We start from the raw sequence: 18,921 nt of genomic DNA, 5'->3' as shown, positions 1-18,921 counted from the left end.
CACACAAGTGATGACATTTTTGTGCCTCAATCAGCTAAGACCCATATCACCATCACCAGTCATATTCAAACAAAACGTCTCTGTCTTTTTATATCCCCTTTAAAAAAGACCATTCATCCAGCGGCGCCTTCCTGCTAACGAGAGCCGAGCAGGACTATGAGTCAGTGGGGTCGAATGAATGGCCACAGGACTGTTGTGACCAATCACAGAGCGGTTAGCAGGAGAGCCCTGCAACACATCACAGCATCAAAGCTGGAGCACGTCTATGTGCTACGCCGTGCCGCCATGACGCTAATCCACCAGGACAGCCTGGTGTGACCTACTTCTGTAGGCCGCACCATCACCCAGGCAGCCTCAGCCTGGCCAATATTACAGGATCTACATAGAGCATCTATACAAATATGGACAGACTCAGTGTGACGTCATCCATTGGTTTTTGGACTCCTGTTTTGAAGCCTAGTATGGGAGTGTATACCATCGCCATCTTGGGGTTCTTGCCTCCGCCTGCTGCTATTGGTGCTATTGGCAAGCTGCGCGATCACTGGACAGGTGAACTGTCAATCACACCAAAACACAGTATTTTCTATTGTCTATTTTACTCTAAAGATTCATGCCCTGTACAGTTGTTATGAAAGGTGAAAGTAGCTATATAGACTAAAACTGTGTTTTGGATCAGGCTGTAAACATGCTTAATCCTGTTGTAAACTCGGGCATTTTAACATGGGGGATAACGGTAGAGTTCTCAACGGGCCTGAAAATTCACACCCGGAAATTCATGCCCTGCTCTCCCCTATACATAAAGCAATCTTATTTAACCATTCAACTTCCTGTGTAATTCCTTGTCACTACTGTATACAAGGTGACCATTAAGACAGTCAGACATTTTCTGGGTTTACTTGTCTTACTGCCTGGTTGTGTGCCAGGGTGAGACCTAGCCAACTGAAACTACAATATAGAGACTCTTGAGACTGAGTGTGTGTGTGTGTGTGTATGTGTGTGTGTGTGTGTGTCCATGTGCTATCTGTGCGCGCAGGCAGGCAGTGTGTCATAATATCCTGGGGATGATGAGAAGCAGATAGAGGAAGGAGAAGAGGCCCCAAAGTGTCACAACTCATTTACCAAACGATCTCCTTTCTTTGTTACTTCTTCTTATCCACCCTTCCTCTTTTTAAATTCAACTCTTCTGCTTGAAACTCTCCCCGTCCGTTCATACTTGCCTTTGCTACCACCCTCTCATTCTTACATCCTCTGACATTTTCTTTTGCACCACAGGTTTCAAAAATGTATTAAACATGGGTAATTTACAGCAGGGTGATGTGGGAATTTAGGACTTTAATCATGAGAGAGATAATATGAGGAAAAGAGTGGAAGAGAGATACAAAGTATGGAGACAAGATAGGTGGGCTTTTATCCTCATCTAGACTTGGACAACTATTTTGAATACCACTGGTGAGGAATCAGTTTGTCCAAGGCGTGGGCAAGAGACACGGTGGCCCTGTGAAGAAGCTCTGGGTTATGGGCCCCTTGAGCTCTTGGGCCCCTGGGCCTGGGCCCGGGAGGCCCGTTCGGTAATACATCCCTGCCTATATCAGGAAGAACTGAAGGCAATAGCCACAGCAAAAGTTGGTAAAAACAGGAAGCGTGCCTAGACTCTGATTCAGCTGAAGAAATAACCCAGAATGATTCAGCACTTGACCATGATTGGTTAGAGATCTCAGGTAGACAGCCGCTGGACGAGTGCTTCTCGCTATCAGCTTGTTATCCGGTTAGAAACCTATGCTGCTACATGTCCAATTGATGTAGATAGGCTAACCTGGCCATTTGTTAAGGGAGAGCTGATCCGGGATTCTGTACTGAATTGCCAGTAACTTCTTGTACCGCACCCCCGGAAAGAAATCTCACTCCAAGCTTAAACTTGCAGTATACCCACAACAATAAACTAGACCATACTACTGATGTGAATCAGTCTCCCTGAGACAGAGAGAGAAAGCTAGTGAGAGAGATCTATTTTCTGAATTGGAAATAACGACAAAATATCAGAGGCTGAGGCATGTCTTACGGAGTTGGTGAGACACTGTACACTGTGATTGCCACAGCACACTTTACTGTCATGCCCGGCCTGACCCCCCCCCCCCCCCCCCCTGCACTCAACAAATGACACAAACATTTGCCAGTTGTATGAAAGGACAACTCCACCGAATGTCCGGACCTGATTCAACGGACATAGTCCAGAGTTCATGTCTGAAAGTCAGGGGTGTAGTGCTATGGGGTGCGCAAGGGAACGAGCTCCCACACTTTTTCTCCAGGGGTTTGGTTTTACAATAGTAAAATGGGGGGAGGTTTTCCTCATCTTGGTAGGGGAGCCCCAGTTCTCCAGATAGCACTACACACCTGCTGAAAGTGACTTAGAGATGCCTGGCAATATTCAAAATGTTCATGCTCCAGTATAAATAACACTGAATTAATCTGAGAGAGAGAGAGAGAGAGAGAGTATAGGGTGTGGCTGTGTACAGCATTAAAGTCTTTGATGTAGTGAAGGCGCTGTTCCTTCAGGTTCCTGCCTGCTGTGCTGCAAGCCAGTTTGAACCAACAAACAGCAGGAAATTCATTGAATCGCTGCCTGCCACCACCCGCCCCCCCCCCCACCCCCCAACACACACACACACACACACACACACACACACACAGACACACACACACACACACACACGCACACCCCTCCTGGTATGTATATCTCTGACTGCTCGTAATATAAAGAATGATGCTGGAAGACGGATATTTACACATACCAGACGTCAAAACAGAGAACAGAGGGTAATTTCTCAAAATATCCCCAGCGGTCGAGGACCAGATCCGCTAAGTAGGCCTACCCACAAAGAACATAAGAACATGTAAAAAAGAGAGAAAAAACTTAAAAAATGTATATGTCTATTTTTCTCTCAAATTCTGTACCCCCCCTTTCCCCCTCCCCCCCCCAAGTTGTTTTCAGCCTCTCTGCATCCTCTGATGGTGAATCAAATGAAACGACCTGAAAAGAGAAAACCATTCTTTGGTTGAAGTCGGAACACGTGTGATACTATAGGAATCACTTTGTTTTTAGCAGTCACAAGACAAACAGGTTGACACCACTGCTCTAAGACGTTTCCATGGTTACTGTCTGAATATATGACAAGGTGCATCAAATCAGAAATGACAAACAGTATAAATTTGGCACATAGCCCGCTTTTATTGTGAACATTATGGCATTCATCACGTTTTTTTCACCATTGAATTACACTGTAGATTTAAAAATCTAGACATTAAAATCATGCACCACCAACAGGTCAGTAAACACAGTGCAGCTAGAGAACAGCACCACCAACAGGTCAGTAAGCACACTGCAGCTAGAGAACAGCAGCGACTGGGTCAGTTGTACATGGTCATGTGGAGCCACTGGAAGGAAGCAGAGGACACAGCATTCAGATCAAAGTCATTATTTATGTCTTAGGCCCGGCCATAATTCAATGTCCTCGTATATCGTCTTTCAGTGGAATCATATTGTGATGATGTGATGATACTTTTTTCCTCCCCAATTGTACTTGGCCAATTCCCCCTGCTGTCCCGGTTGTTGCTCCACCCTCTCTGCCGATCTGGGGAGAGTTGTAGACAAGCACATGCTTCCTCCGATACATGTGCAGTTGCCAGCCACATCTTTTCACCTGACAGCGAGGTGTTTCACTGGCAGGGCGCTATTCCCCCCAGTTCTCCCCCCACCCCCACGAACAGGCCCCGACTGATCAGAGGAGGTGCTAGTGCCAGGACACATACCCCTAAATCTGGCTTCCCATCCATAGACATGGCCAATTATGCCTGTATGGACGCCCGACCAAGGTAACCGAGGTAACACGGGGGCTCGAACCTACAACCCTCGTGTTGGTAGGGAGGGAATCTACCGCTGCACTACCCGGACGCTCATTGGGACACAATTCTGATGATAACAAATCCATCTTGCACCCACCAGTGGTTCACACCATTCAGCGTCCAGGGCAGCTATGGGCAGGATTTAGGTGCGACATCGGCGAGAAGCAAGCCCGTGATAGACAGATGGTTCATCCAATCACCTGCCACATATTTTTTTAAAGTGCCTGCCTCTTTTAAACTGTTCCTTGAGCGGCAAGCAACTCATTCCTAGATGGTTATGTGAAAACAAACCATCTGGCGGTGTCAGGTTACAATTGAGGTCCCTCAGTTCCCCCAAACAGGATTTGTGTGATGCTTTTCAAACCTTTTTGCAAATAAACATTTTTCTGTAAAATGACTTGGAGCCTCAAATGAGCAAATCATGTTACTGATGCAGAGACAGAATGGATGTTTTTACAGTTATAATCAAACTGTTACCTGTCTGTAGTTGACGGTTATGGCGCCCATTCCCACCATGTCATACGCTTGAAATTTATCTGTAAAAGAAGACAAACACAAAAAGTCAGAATTAGTCGAACTGTATCATGGAAAATACAAATAATGGCAAAATAATTGTTTGTTTTAGCTTGCCTGGAGTACCAGGTGGGTGGGGTTTACTGGATGGGGAGTGTTGGGTAAGTTTCCAATCACAGAAATGGAGACTAAATTGACTTTCCTGTGATTTTCTAAACATTCTGGCACTCATTGCGCTGTCTGGTGTGTCAAACCCCACCTCTCTGGCATCAATGTGGGCCAAAACAAACTAGGAAAAGTTTTTGCAAATCCCTGCCACCCGGGAAAAACCTTGTATCTGCACAATGTCTGCTAAGGAAACCAGTCTTGTTTGCAGCTTGACTATGCACTTTTGAGTTTATGTGATTCATTTTCAGAATGTCTTATAAACCACAGACTTCTCAACTTATAGAAGAGTATGGAATACATCAATTGAGGTTAAAACTTACACCAAAATTGGAGTTACAAGGTTTTCACTCAACAGCGAATTAAAAATACTTTCAGCCACGGTATGGTGACAGCGACACGCTCAGATTCAAATTCACTGTTGTGTCTGTTGTGAATGTCTGTTTATCCTCTCTGATAGATAAGCCATCTGTAAAGAGAAAGCTGTTGTTCTGCATTCTTTCTGGGCTTTTCTCCTCACGCTACTCAAACTTCTCAACATCAAAACATTAACTTTTTGTTCTGCTCTAAACTTCCACATTTCTCCTCTCAGCACTTCCTCTCCTCCTCTCTCTCCTCCCATCTCTTTCCCACACCTCCCCTCTTCAGGTATCCTATCTTCTTCTACCCCCTTCTGGCCTTTTGTTGCATTCACGTCCTGTTGGATTGACTGTAAATATGAGCATCCCGACTGGGAAAAACTGTTAATATCAGACTCCTAGTCGACCTTACCACTACTGTAGGGTTTTTATTTTTTGTAGGATCCAATATTTTCCATTTCTAAAATGTATCAAGACAGGCGGCAAACATGGCATGGATGTCAGAAATCCAATAAAAATACATACAATAAAAACTAAATTATGGCTCAATCTCTTAACTTTGAGTCTGTAAGAAATTAATATGTTGATGCAGAGTTGTACATACATACATTATATATATATATATATATATATATATATATATATATATATATATATATATATATATATATATATATATATATATATATATATATATATATATATATATATATATATTACATTTATTTATTTGTTTTTACGTTTACCTCCCTCCCTCCCTCCCTCCCTCCCTCTCCTCCCCATCTCCCTCCATTACGGATCATGCTCTCCAGTTTCATCAGCAGGAACAGGAAGCCGGGGTAACTGATGGTCATGTCCGGGTCCGTGTATCTCAGGCCGACCAGCTGCAGCACAAAATCATCCACCGTGATGCCTAGAGGCAGAGCCAGACCAGAGCAAACGCACACAGATCACAGCCCACATCACTTCACACAGCAGTGAATGCACAGGAATTGGTACACATGGAACAGGATGTTTCGCAGCAAGATGTAAATCCACACACATGCGTATTATATATAACCATGCTGCTGCAGATTTCTTAGGGCTTATGTTCAGTGAATGCACCAAAAGTTTAGGACTAAATTATGTAAAAAAGCAAGGGGATGTAAATAGAGCTGTTCTGGCTCCCCCTGTTGGTCATAATGCTTTTTCATCTTTATTGCCAAGTAATTTTACACATACAAGGACTTTCCTTTGTATTTTGGTGCATAATAATAAACATAGTAATGAAAGAGCTGTAGTGTTTGTGCAGGTCTGCAGGAATGTCCAAAATATGAACCATATGCATATATATATATGCAATGTGCAAAGATAATAGTCCAGAGAAATGTGTGTTCATATGGAAACATGAGATATTGCATGATCAGCCCTATAAGTGAAAAACTAAACTCAAAAAGCTGGAAAAGCTGACAGACTGATGCACAGTAACTAACTGTGGGATGCTGCTCTGTGTGTCAGTGTGGAAAAGCTTTGTCAGTGAGTGCAGGTAATGTTGTCAGTGAGTGAGTGCAGGTGTTACAGGTGTTGTCAGTGAGTGCAGGTGTTACAGGTGTTGTCAGTGAGTGCAGGTGTTACAGGTGTTGTCAGTGAGTGCAGGTGTTACAGGTGTTGTCAGTGAGTGCAGGTGTTAAAGATGTTGTCAGTGAGTGCAGGTGTTACAGGTGTTGTCAGTGAGTGCAGGTGTTACAGGTGTTGTCAGTGAGTGCAGGTGTTACAGGTGTTGTCAGTGAGTGCAGGTGTTAAAGGTGTTGTCACTGAGTGCAGGTGTTAAAGGTGATGTTAGTGAGTGAGTGCAGGTGTTAAAGGTGTTGTCAGTGAGTGCAGGTGTTACAGGTGTTAAAGGTGTTGTCACTGAGTGCAGGTGTTAAAGGTGATGTTAGTGAGTGAGTGCAGGTGTTAAAGGTGTTGTCAGTGAGTGCAGGTGTTACAGGTGTTGTCAGTGAGTGCAGGCGTTAAAGATGTTGTCACTAAGTGCAGGTGTTAAAGGTGATGTTAGTGAGTGAGTGCAGGTGTTAAAGGTGTTGTCAGTGAGTGAGTGCAGGTGTTAAAGGTGTTGTCAGTGAGTGAGTGCAGGTGTTAAAGGTGTTGTCAGTGGTACCTGCTGCCTTCAGGGCCGGGCTAACCTCTGGGTACTCCAGACACTGAGACCGATTCTTGTCAAACAACAGGAAGATATCCTGAGGAGAGGTGACACACCGCATATTAGTGAACGCACACAAAACCACATACTCATTCAGCTGCTGAAACTTTATGCAGACATGATACAACAACTACAGATCTGTAGGGGCATCTGGGTAGAGTAGAGGTCAAATAAGGACTCACCTACCACCGCGGAGACCCGGGTTCAGTTCCCGGCAGCGGTACTTCTGGCCTCAACAAACATTTTTACAGGCACAAATGGCCGTGTCTGCGCGGGGGTGGGGGTGGGGGTGGGGATGGGTATGAGTCCTCCTCTGTCAGTAGGGGTGCCTGTCTTGGGGGGAGGGGAACTGAGGGGAATAACGCAATCTTCCCGTGCGCTACGTCCTGCCGGTGAAACGCCTCACTGTCAGGTGAAAAGAAGCCGCTGCCGACTGCACATGTATCAGAGGACAGCAGGGGCAATTGGCCAAGTACAAATGATTAAATAGGAGAAAAACCAAGAAAGAAAAATCAACAGATCTGTAGAAACTCGTGGATGCTGTGGAGTTCTTTCTCACTACAAGAGGAAGATTCTTGTGTGAAAGAATTTAACCAACATGTAAAGATTCTCGTAATACTTTTGATTCCTTTCACTAACTTGTTGTAGTTGTTGTTGTTGTTGTTGTGTTGCTAACTTACCGTCCACCTCGTGATCTTGTCCCACAGGTGCTTAAAGTCCTGCCAGCTGAGCTTAGCGAGGCCTTGGCTCTGGAGAAAACACTGAGGTCAAGGAAACAGATCAGACAAATACTCAACGACGACCCTGAAGCAGCCAGACAACAAGCTGCTGAGTCACTTGGGCAGGAACTACACCCATGCCCAGCCCACACGCATCTTCGAACCTATCTTCATTGGGATCCCAACTACACACCTGTAACATTTTGTGACCTTATCTTGCATGGTTTTGACGCTATCTCAGTGACAAAATCTGTCCACAGACAGACAGACAGACAGACAGACAGGCAGGCAGGCAGACAGACAGGCAGACAGACAGGCAGACAGACAGACAGACAGACAGACAGACAGACAGACAGACAGGTAGCTACAATAGGTGTCTCCAGGACCAGGACCACATTTTGCCTTGATGACACACACAGACTCACAGCCACATGCTGTTGTGGCTGATAATAAACAGTGCAACAGCATTGTACTGTAGCATGATAGAACTTTTTTCTTTTTTCCTCTGATATAATAGTATTTATTTTTCAAGGATACATCCATCAGGACCACAAAGCTTTTGCAGTGCTCCAGAACCAGCTTCTTCTCACTGCCTGCCAACACTAAACACCACAAGGGGATGAGAAGTGATAAGTGTACATGTGGATTGTGGACAGACGCACGCACGCGCGCGCGCGCGCGCGCGCACGCACACACACACACACACACACACACACACACACACACACACACACACACACACACACACACACACACGCACACACACACTCTCTCTCTCTCTCTCTCTCTCTCTCTCTCTCTCTCTCCCGCTCTTTGGGCAGTGTGTTATTAAGGAAGCACCTTCATCCTCCTGCCTGCCTGCTGTGACATCAGTCAGCTTCCTGCAGTAAAAACAGTGCGTTATCTCGCTCTCCATCTCCCACAGTCGCAGCTCAGCGCTGCAGGAAGTGATGTCACTGTCATGTCAGCCTGTTCACTGCTGCAAAGTGCTTTGCAGCACAGATATTCAGTGTAAAGATGTTAAAATGTGATATATTTTTGTTTTGAGGAGAATCCTTAGCTGCTGAGTTTTGTATAAATGTCATTCTTGTGTGTGGGCTGTGTCTATTCTGTGACGTCTTAATGTCCCCTTTGTTAAACGTCTCATTGCTCTTACATCCAGAGCAAACTCCTGTACAGTATTCTGGAGTTGACTGGTTTCATTACTGACCTCCTCCCTGCATGGCCTCAGTCAGCAGGTCATGGAGCTCCGCTGGCTTACAGAAGCCATTCTGATGAGGAGGAGAGACACAAAATACAGACAACACTTTCATATACACACTGACACATGTCTGGGGACACCTTGCCTTGAGTACTGTTGGATTTCCTCTGTTATTTGTCACTGAAGAAATAAGAGTAAAACATCCCTGCAATGCTTTTGTTAGCATAAAACATCTATTTACCAATGCTTTGGATCTCAACACTCAGCTTCATGTTAGTGTTACCATTTAGTTAGCTAGTTAGTCTTTAATGGGGTTAATTTAAGTTATTGCAAACTGACAAAGAAAAATGTTCAAAAGCTAGAACTTTGTCCCCAAAACGTTGATGGTTAGGGCACCTGCATCCAAACACAGGGGAGGTGCTGTAAGCTTATGGTTTAAACCACTATTTGCACATAACTATGTAATAATGTGTGATTATGTAATTAATAATGGGTGTGGTTTACCACTAGGAATCGCTGAGTAGTTCACGATACGATATGGTCACGATACTTGGCCCTCGATAACGATATTATCACGATACAGCGATTCTGCGATAATCGATATATTGGAAGACGATACATCACGATACCTGTGTAACTGAAGAGAAAAAAATACCCCTAAAAGGCAAGAAGCAGGTATTATGTATTTATTAGCAGAATTGACATGAACTCTCTCAGAGTTCACTCACTCACTCATAACATTTTCGATACCACGGAGGAAAAGTTACACATTAAGTCTTTTTATTATTATTATTAAAACAAGAAAACCTATATAACCTACCTACCTATAAAATTTCTAAAAGTAGATATTAATGAGCAAACATTTAAATTCATGTGGCCTACAGTATTTATGTTTTTGTTTAAACTACAAACATAAATAAACGTCAACTTGAAACTATGTTTCAACTACCACACACAGCATAATATTTTAGCCTGTTTATTTAAAAAAAAAAAAAAAAAAGTTTTTTTTTCAAACCCCACCCATCTGGCACTCTCAGGAGGTTAAAACAAAGGTGAAGAATGACTTGTAGATGCGACTTGACCCAGTTACGGATGGTGCGGCTGTGTTACGGTGCGGCTGTGTTACGGTGCGGCTGTGTTACGGTGCGGCTGTGTTACGGTGCGTCTGTGTTACGGTGCGTCTGTGTTACGGTGCGTCTGTGTTACGGTGCGGCTGTGTTACGGTGCGTCTGTGTTACGGTGCGGCTGTGTTACGGTGCATCTGTGTTACGGTGCGGCTGTGTTACGGTGCGGCTGTGTTACGGTGCGGTGCGGCTGTGTTACGGTGCGGCTGTGTTACGGTGCGGCTGTGTTACGGTGCGGCTGTGTTACGGTGCGGCTGTGTTACGGTACGGCGGTGTTACGGTACGGCTGTGTTACGGTACGGCTGTGTTACGGTGCGGCTGTGTTACGGTGCGGCTGTGTTACGGTACGGCTGTGTTACGGTACGGCTGTGTTACGGTGCGGCTGTGTTACAGTGTAGCTGTGTGCAGGCGGAGCTCACCTTGTTGCAGTGCTTCTTGAACAGACGTCTGGTAGATTCAGGGGAAGGAAGAGCTGTCAGGTGTGATAGGGAAGGCTGCTGGGAGAAAACACAGAGCATGCACTCAGTAACAAAACCTTAACCCTAAACACACACACACACACACACACATACACACACGCACGCACGCACGCACGCACGCACGCACGCACACACACACACACACACACACAAACACCTCTATCTCTAATTACTGTAGCCTATCCTGAAGGGAAGTTTATAGTACAGCGATTTATGGTGGTTGCGATGGACCATGAGCATATTCCATCGTCGGTGGCAACAATATACATGTATGTTTATACTTCCAGCGACGGGCGATATGGCATCTTTGCGATGATGGTTGCGACCATCGCCAAGACTTCATTTGGATTCAACTTTCTACCTCCATGTCTTGAGAGAAAATCAAAATGAATTGAATGAAATGAAATGAAACTGCTCCTCTGCGATGCATTCTGCTATCGCCTAGTGTTTATACTTTTTATTAGCATCTGCGCACAAAATCAGCGTCCAACGATAATTAACGTTCAGCGTTGCTCGTCAGGCGATCATTAATCGCTGCACTCTAAACTGCCCTTTAAGTAGACGGGCCATTTGATTTGAGTGGCTCCATAAGCAACACCAACAGACCCAATAAACAGCCTTGTATCATACAGCTTAATGTGTAACATGCATTTTGAGTCTGTTTATCTTATTTCAAAATGTGATGTGTGTGAGCTCGCACAACAGGACAAACATTGAGCTTGCACATGGATTGGTCTGTTTCTGAAATGTCCTAAACTGATTTGAAAAACAAAAGCAAAGTGTGTCAAATTTGACCTCTATCTGTTTTATATGTGCTGTCTGTTTTTGACCAGTTGCTTCTTACAGTCCAGATCCCCTCCAAGATTTCCTATTGGTCGCATTACAAGATGCAAGTAAGGATATATGAATTATAGCAACGTCATGGGGCCATGCAGGCAAAGGTTAGTCTAGTTTACTTAAGTTTAGTTGAATATATCACCAACACCTGAGTCTTGTTTACTAGTTGAGTGAGTGAGTGAGTGAGTGAGTGAGTGAGTGAGTGAGTGAGTGAGTGAGTGAGTGAGTGAGTGAGTGAGTGAGTGAGTGAGTGAGTGAGTGAGTGTTGTTTACTATGGTTTGGAGATATAATAATAAATGACTATAGGAGTGATAATCGGTCCGGTCTGCCACACTGGACTTACTCAACCTCTTATCACCTGTCCAGTCTCCAGTGATTCTGGATGAGCACTTTTATGATGGAGTTAATATGAAAGATGAACTTTTATAGCTTTTGGGTTTTCTATACCTCCTTTACGGAAGTGATGTCTTGTGGTCCTGGTTTCTGAGCCGGACTGGAAGAAACCATGAGAAGAACATTAGAATCATCACATGCACATTTACACTCGTTCATCTATGACTGTACAGCTTCATGTCTAACTGGTGAAGCAACAGTGTTGTCATCATGGTGGAGTAGTATGGGGACCAGCGATCCAGCTTTGCTTGTGGGACACTGTATATTAATACTGCATGTTGCATCATAGATGTTTTGGGCTTTTCAGAGGTTCATAGTTCCTTCCTTCCCTTTCCTTTGTGGATTGTCTTTTTGCTTCTTCGTCCTTTTCACGCCTTGGTTTTTTTAGTCTTGGCACTAAAGCGAAATTTATACCAGCGTGCAACTCCCCAAAAATGTGACGCACCATCGGGTTGAAGCAGCTGACATGAACAGAGCAAGTACTGTAATGTAGATGGGGAGATAACAGGCGAGAGTGAAAGCTATGACCAAGTATATGCACTACATTCTCTCCTTGGGCTAACTTCTAGTCATCTAAAACATAGTGAAATGACACAATTTACTCATTTTGGGGACTCCCCTGGGATGCCCTCGTCAAGCTGACGTTTGAGTATGTATGTCTAGCTGCCGCCGACAACGCAATAAACTAGAGGCTATGTTGAAGCATGTTTCTCGCTTAAGAAACTTAATCATGCGTTTTTTTTAAATCCGTCCAGCTCCAAAAGCATGGTTCAAAACAAACTAAGTAGCCTGTGTGTGTTGTTTCTAATGTTTTTATATGAAGCGCATTGTAAACTCTGTTTTTATATTTAGCATAATATCTCCATCATCAGACTGGTCCGTCACTCACGCAGCAGCGTTGCCCCTCTCTGTGAGCACGCGGATGAGGAACGCTCCCTCCTGATTGGGCTCTGAGGTGGAGGGGATGATGATGTAATGTCCCGGCGCCAGGCGACCGGGAAGCACCACCTCCCGGCGCGGGCTGTATGTCGAGGTGCCAAGGACCGGCCCGCGTGTGCTCAGGTCTGTAGGGGACAGGAATGTACTACCAGGGCGGGCCTGTGTGGAGAGAACAAACACACACACACACATACACTAGATATGGGATGATCTGCTTATCTCAGGATACGATTCGCTACGCAGTATGTGGTTCAATCACGATTCAGTAAAACTATAATAAGATAATAAATACAAGTTTGGCACAACAAAGTCTGACTGAGCAGAATTCTGTTTACATCTGCAAATCTTTATTTTTTATATATTTTTTTTTCTTCAGAATTTTCTCCCATTTTCTCCCCAATTGTAATTAGCCAATTCCCCCTGCTGTCCCGGCCGTTGCTCCACCCCCTCTGCCGATCAGTAGACTAGCACATGCTTCCTCCAATACATGTGCAGTCACCAGCCACTTCTTTTCACCTGACAGCAAGGAGTTTCACCGGCAGGACATAGCACGTGGGAGGATCACGCTATTCCCCCCAGATCACATCTCCCCTGAAAAGATGCCCCGACCAACCAGCGGAGGCACTAGTGCAGCGACCAGGACACATACCCTTAATCTGGCTTCCCACCCTCACAGACATGGCCAATTGTGCCTGTATGGACGTCCGACCAAGCCAGAGGTAACACGGGGGCTCGAACCTGCAACTCTCATGTTGGTAGTAGGCAGGGAATCTACCACTGCACTACTTGGACGTCCGACACAAATCTTTCTAGCGATGCCATTGGCTGCCAGAATGTAAACAACAATTTAAAAATGTCATTACAAAGTGACAATAATATAATTTAAATGGAGAGCTTGTGAAACCGTGATGGTGAAGCGTCTCATTTGTGATTACTGCAGCAGAATAACATGGAGGTGATATCACCATTGTGATACAGTGTATAGCATTTTGATAAATCGGCCCATCCCTAATACAAACACACAAAAACACACATGTGTGTGTGTGTGTGTGTGTGTGTGTGTGTGTGTGTGTGTGTGTGTGTGTGTGTGCGTGCGTGTGTGTGTGTGCATGCGTGCATGTGTGTACCTGGTATATGTGCAGGCCTATAGCCAGGTTGACCCCTCTGCGTCTCTGGTGTTTCTGCATCAGAGCCACCAGGAAGGAGCAGCTCCTCTGAGGCTGAGCTGGGCTGTCGTCCTCCTCCAGCAGGGTGAAGTAGAACTGGGGGTTCTGCCAGAACACACCTGGAGACACGTGTGTATTTCTTGTTTGTATTGCCTACACCTTTATTTACTAACTTCTATTTTCAAACTTTGAAGCTACTTAAGGGATTTTCCTAAGGGGAAAATCAGAGTTCCTTCCAGGGACTGTCCATTTCTAGAGGTGAGGACTGGCAAAATGGACTCACTTTGGATAATTTTGCCTTTTCTATTGTTGTGAGGACAATTGGTCCCCTTGCAAACTTAAACTGCTTTATTTGCACTCACTGAATTACAGAGGTTCAGTATGCTTTGAGAACATTTAAGAACACAAAAGGCATCATCTCAGCTTACTGTCAGAGACTATAACGGTGGCATCATCTCAGCTTACTGTCAGAGACTGTAATGGTGGCATCATCTCAGCTTATTGTCAGAGACTGTAATGGTGGCATCATCTCAGCTTACTGTCAGAGACTGTAATGGTGGCATCATCTCAGCTTACTGTCAGAGACTGTAACGGTGGCATCATCTCAGCTTATTGTCAGAGACTGTAACGGTGGCATCATCTCAGCTTATTGTCAGAGACTGTAACGGTGGCATCATCTCAGCTTATTGTCAGAGACTGTAACGGTGGCATCATCTCAGCTTACTGTCAGAGACTGTAATGGTGGCATCATCTCAGCTTATTGTCAGAGACTGTAATGGTGGCATCATCTCAGCTTACTGTCAGAGACTGTAATGGTGGCATCATCTCAGCTTATTGTCAGAGACTGTAACGGTGGCATCATCTCAGCTTACTGTCAGAGACTGTAATGGTGGCATCATCTCATCTTACTGTCAGAGACTATAACGTGGCATCATCTCAGTTTACTGTCAGAGACTGTGACGGTGGCTATACAAATAAACTTGACTTGACTTGAATACTAATCCTAATGCAGAAAGGAGCCTTAGTTGTACAAACATTTCTGTGAGGCAGAGCTGCTCTAAAGGCTGAAATAATATGATTGGTTGAGTTAAACCTGAGTGGGCGGAGCCAAAGGTTTTCTGGTTGAGTAACTTAAAGGAGAACTTCACCGAAAAACACTGCTGATTTATTTTGCACATGATCTCACACATATGAAAACTGTAAACAGTTTTGCAGTCATTCATGTAGTTTGACAGTTATTGAGAGTTGATTTGAGTTAAGTTGTGGACCAGTGATGTGATTCATGCACCAGGAAATGTTTGGATAATTTAAACTGTAATCTGCAAACCTAAATGTTACGTGCAGATGAGAGGATAAATCTGCATGTGTTTTGCATAAAACAAATGACACACAGACAGTTCTCAACAAAGCAGTTTCTTATTTTTTAAATCATCATGCTTTTCCCATCCTACCTTCATTGGGAGAGCCGCCTGCTGACATGTGTGACACCCAGCTCCCATGATGCATTGTGCAGCACCACGGGTGCACGCTGGAGCCTGATTCGTTGAGGGCTTCGGTGAGGTGACACACCTCCATCATCTCAAAGTTCTGACGGAAGTCTGACACCGACATCCTGATGGAGAGAGACAGACAGACAGGGAGAGAGAGGGAGGCCTGTCTTAGATTAAAGGAATACACCAAGTTTGACTTAACTTAAGTAATCACTCAACATATCGCATGAAGCACCTGACGTTTACCAACATGCCAAACTTCCAAGAACTTGGTGTGTTCCTTTCAGACATTTTTGACATACATTTAATTTCATTGGACAAATTATATATTTTTAACAGATTCACATAAGACTTCGAAGAGTTTAACTAAGGATAATTAGCTCATGTGACTTTTCTGTACCCAACATACATCAAAATACAGAGTGCCAAAGTCATGCCCTCTTCCGGGTTTGGCACATATGAAAATCAAAAACAGACAAAAGGAAACAAGTGGATAAAAAAAGAAATTAACCAATATTAACAATAATCTGATCAAAAGATACAATATAAACAAAAACAAGAGAAAAGAACAAGCAAACAATAAACAAAAAAAAGAAAAGTTAAAAGAGAAAAGAGTAACAATTTGAATGTTTCATGTCTTTTGTCATGCGAGCCTTCCTGACACACTTTCATTCAGGTCAGGTGTTTTCCAAAGGTGCACAGGGGGGGTCAGAATCAACAGCGATGTGATGTGCATCATCATGTGGAGCGTGGAGAAACTCACCAGAACTCCCCGTCCTCCCGCTTCACTCTGTCCATCCTCTGCTGCTCCTCACTACTCACTGTGTTCCACTCCGGCCTAGAGAGAGAGAGGGGGGGACAGAGAGAGAGAGAGAGAGAGAGAGGATTGAGACAGACAGATACACAGAGTTCTGTGCAGACATTCCCCATACAGTAGCTGCCAACTCTCACTCATAAGAGTCACCCTGGTTCCATAATGTTACTGTTTCCCTTAAACAAAATAAAAACTTGAATGGGAAAACCAGATACTTTGGTGAATGTAAGTGCACACTAACCCTTTGAAGTCACTCCATGGCCCCTCCCACTCTGTGTTGCCCCAGGGGTTGAGAATTCGCACCAAATCCACCCGGCCATAACTCGTCCTGACCTGGGACAGCAGGAGAATGGGGGGAAGGGGGGGGGGCAAGAAGAAGGAAGAGTAGATGATATAATGACATGTATGTGGTTTTTATCTGCCAAAGTGCCTCATTGTTCCATTTGCAGTATGTGTGGCCCCAGTGGGAAGAGAGCCCTGACCCTGGCTGTGTATCCACAGAGCTATACAGTCCCATCTGCTATTACAGCTTCACATTTAGGCCCAAACTCAGTGGGACTTGACTTGACCTAGATTGCTTAGGGCTGAATTCTTTTTCACCTAAATACACTGGTTTTCAGCAGGTTTGGGTCCAACGTTGCAGAAAAATTGCTGCTGCTTAGTCAAGCTCCCAGTCAAGACTGTCTGATATAGAAAACAAACATGCATGGAAACACAAACACACAGCCTAGTTCTGTGGCCAGTTACCTTCTCTACTCCAGTTAGAGAGTACGCATGTCTGAACATGATGCCCAGCTCATTCCTCTGCTCCAGAGGACCCTGGAAAAACACATCCACCCACACACACAGTCAGCAAAAATCACATGAACTCATCACATACAAGAAAGTGTTTTTTATTATTATCCTTAAGCCAGTGGTTCCCAACCTTTTGTGTAGCCCTTGAACTGTTTTGACATGTCAATAGTGCCCCCTCACTCTTGCGTGTTTTTTTACGCGGTAGAGAAAACACTGTGGCTGATCGATCTGCAAACGTACAAATAAATCCATACATAATGTATTTTCACTGAACTGCTGCTGTTTGGGCTTGGCCTCTTTTTTCCTTTTGTCAGCAGGCTCCCCTAAACCTGCATCCAGAGTGACAGCACCTGGACGTTTGAGCCTTCATTTTGGAAATCAATTGTAATCCCCATCTTTCATGTACCCCCTGCAAGCTGCTGCAGTACCCCTGGGTACACGTACCCCTGGTTGGGAATCACTGCCTTAAACCTCTTTTAGAAACACACTACTTGACATCCATACAGTTACACACATTGACACCTGGGAGTCACAACTCATAGCAGTACGGTTCATGTTTTTCCTGCCTTAATATATAGTATGCAGTATAGAGAGAGAGAGAGAGAGAGAGAGAGAGAGAGAGAGAGAGAGATGCCTGAACTGAACTATAACCTATTCATTTATGAAAACTGCCCCTTAGCAAAATGACTCAACCTGATGTGAAATTATAACCATTTTTAAAAGATTTTTGACCCAATGCCTGTCTGTCTGTCTGTCTGTCTGTCTGTCTGTCTTCAGGACGAGGCTAGCTCTTACGGTAGCCTACCTGGGAGGTGGCACAGTTGATGAGCGCTCCTTTAGCCAGCAGGTGGCCGAGGAAGGCGGGCAGGTCTCTGGGCAGTGCAGCCACGTTCATCACCTCGGCCACGCCCCCTGTCATGTCCACCATGGCCTCGTGAGGGAAACCCATGTCCAGAGCTCTGTAGCCACCTTTCAGCCTGCCACATGAGACACAGAGACAGGTCAGAGGGACAGACAGACAGACAGGCAGACAGACAGACAGACAGACAGACAGACAGACAGACAGACAGACAGACAGACAGACAGACAGACAGGCAGACAGACAGACAGACAGACAGACGGGGAGATGTTCAGATAACAGACAGACAGGTAGACAGCTAGACCGGTTGTGCAGGATGACAAATAACAGGTCTTATCCTCAGAGGTGTGACCAGGGAAGTTTGCTCGAATCTCAAGTCTTGAAGCACACGTGTCAAGTCAAGTCTCAAGTCTAAATGTAGAACAGCAAGTCAAGTTAGAACAAATCAAGAGTCCGACATCAATTTAATATCTTAAAAAACAAAATATCTAGGACTGTTCGATTCAATATGGTTTTAATAGGATAAAAACTTGGTAAGAGCATCATGAGTTTGATTTCTATAATCAGTTTCAACTTCAATAAATTCAATCATTCCATACAAATTCAGAAAACAAAATGCAAATTCAGTCGTCTCCTGGAACAAATCACTTTCAATCGAAGTCATTTACACAATCACAAGATCTCAAGTCAAGTTCCAGATAGTCACGTTATCCACCCTAAGGGGCTGTTCACACACAGTGTTCTACCCAACCACCAGCGCCCTTTTCTCATCAAATGCAAAATAAGAAACCGGAACTATTTTGGTCAGGAGATGATGCGAAGTTGGAATGGTTGTTCAGAGATGAAGGGCTCTATTCTCCCACAGGCCATCGGCGCTATTACGGGCCTTAACCGCAAAAAAACATGCCTTGCGCCTGTTTCGGCAAGATAGCAATAGGCTTTAGGCTGCCAAATGCGCTTTAGGCCGAATGGGCGTGGCGCAGTCCCA

General features: G+C 44.6%; 1 protein-coding gene across 3 annotated transcripts in view; it reads right to left on the bottom strand.

Moving 5' to 3' along the window:
* Nucleotides 1–3,209: 3,209 nt before the first annotated feature.
* The window catches only part of LOC310776877 (calpain-9), a 26,509-nt gene continuing 10,797 nt past the window's right edge, over nt 3,210–18,921 (bottom strand). Inside the window, exons 5-20 of one of the 3 annotated variants that reach the window (XM_083637079.1) lie at nt 17,880–18,051; nt 17,027–17,098; nt 16,521–16,612; nt 16,229–16,303; nt 15,427–15,587; nt 13,937–14,094; nt 12,760–12,968; nt 11,925–11,970; nt 10,580–10,657; nt 9,046–9,106; nt 8,373–8,437; nt 7,797–7,865; nt 7,075–7,153; nt 5,734–5,850; nt 4,378–4,436; nt 3,210–3,432 (exon numbers count right to left, since the gene is read on the bottom strand). In XM_083637079.1, the coding sequence (XP_083493205.1) occupies nt 3,406–3,432; nt 4,378–4,436; nt 5,734–5,850; nt 7,075–7,153; nt 7,797–7,865; nt 8,373–8,437; nt 9,046–9,106; nt 10,580–10,657; nt 11,925–11,970; nt 12,760–12,968; nt 13,937–14,094; nt 15,427–15,587; nt 16,229–16,303; nt 16,521–16,612; nt 17,027–17,098; nt 17,880–18,051 (1,540 nt within the window). In that variant the 3' untranslated portion in view covers nt 3,210–3,405. Of the gene's footprint in view, nt 3,433–4,377; nt 4,437–5,733; nt 5,851–7,074; nt 7,154–7,796; nt 7,866–8,372; nt 8,438–8,547; nt 8,825–9,045; nt 9,107–10,579; nt 10,658–11,924; nt 11,971–12,759; nt 12,969–13,936; nt 14,095–15,426; nt 15,588–16,228; nt 16,304–16,520; nt 16,613–17,026; nt 17,099–17,879; nt 18,052–18,921 lie in introns of those variants that run through there. The other 2 variants (XM_083637080.1, XM_083637081.1) reach the window with 2 other exon arrangements.

Source organism: Poromitra crassiceps, assembly GCF_964638095.1.
Source record: "Poromitra crassiceps genome assembly, chromosome: 5".
NCBI classification, from domain to species: domain Eukaryota; kingdom Metazoa; phylum Chordata; class Actinopteri; order Beryciformes; family Melamphaidae; genus Poromitra; species Poromitra crassiceps.
Note: the sequence above shows the minus strand (reverse complement) of the source record. Positions and strands in the feature narration are given on the sequence as shown.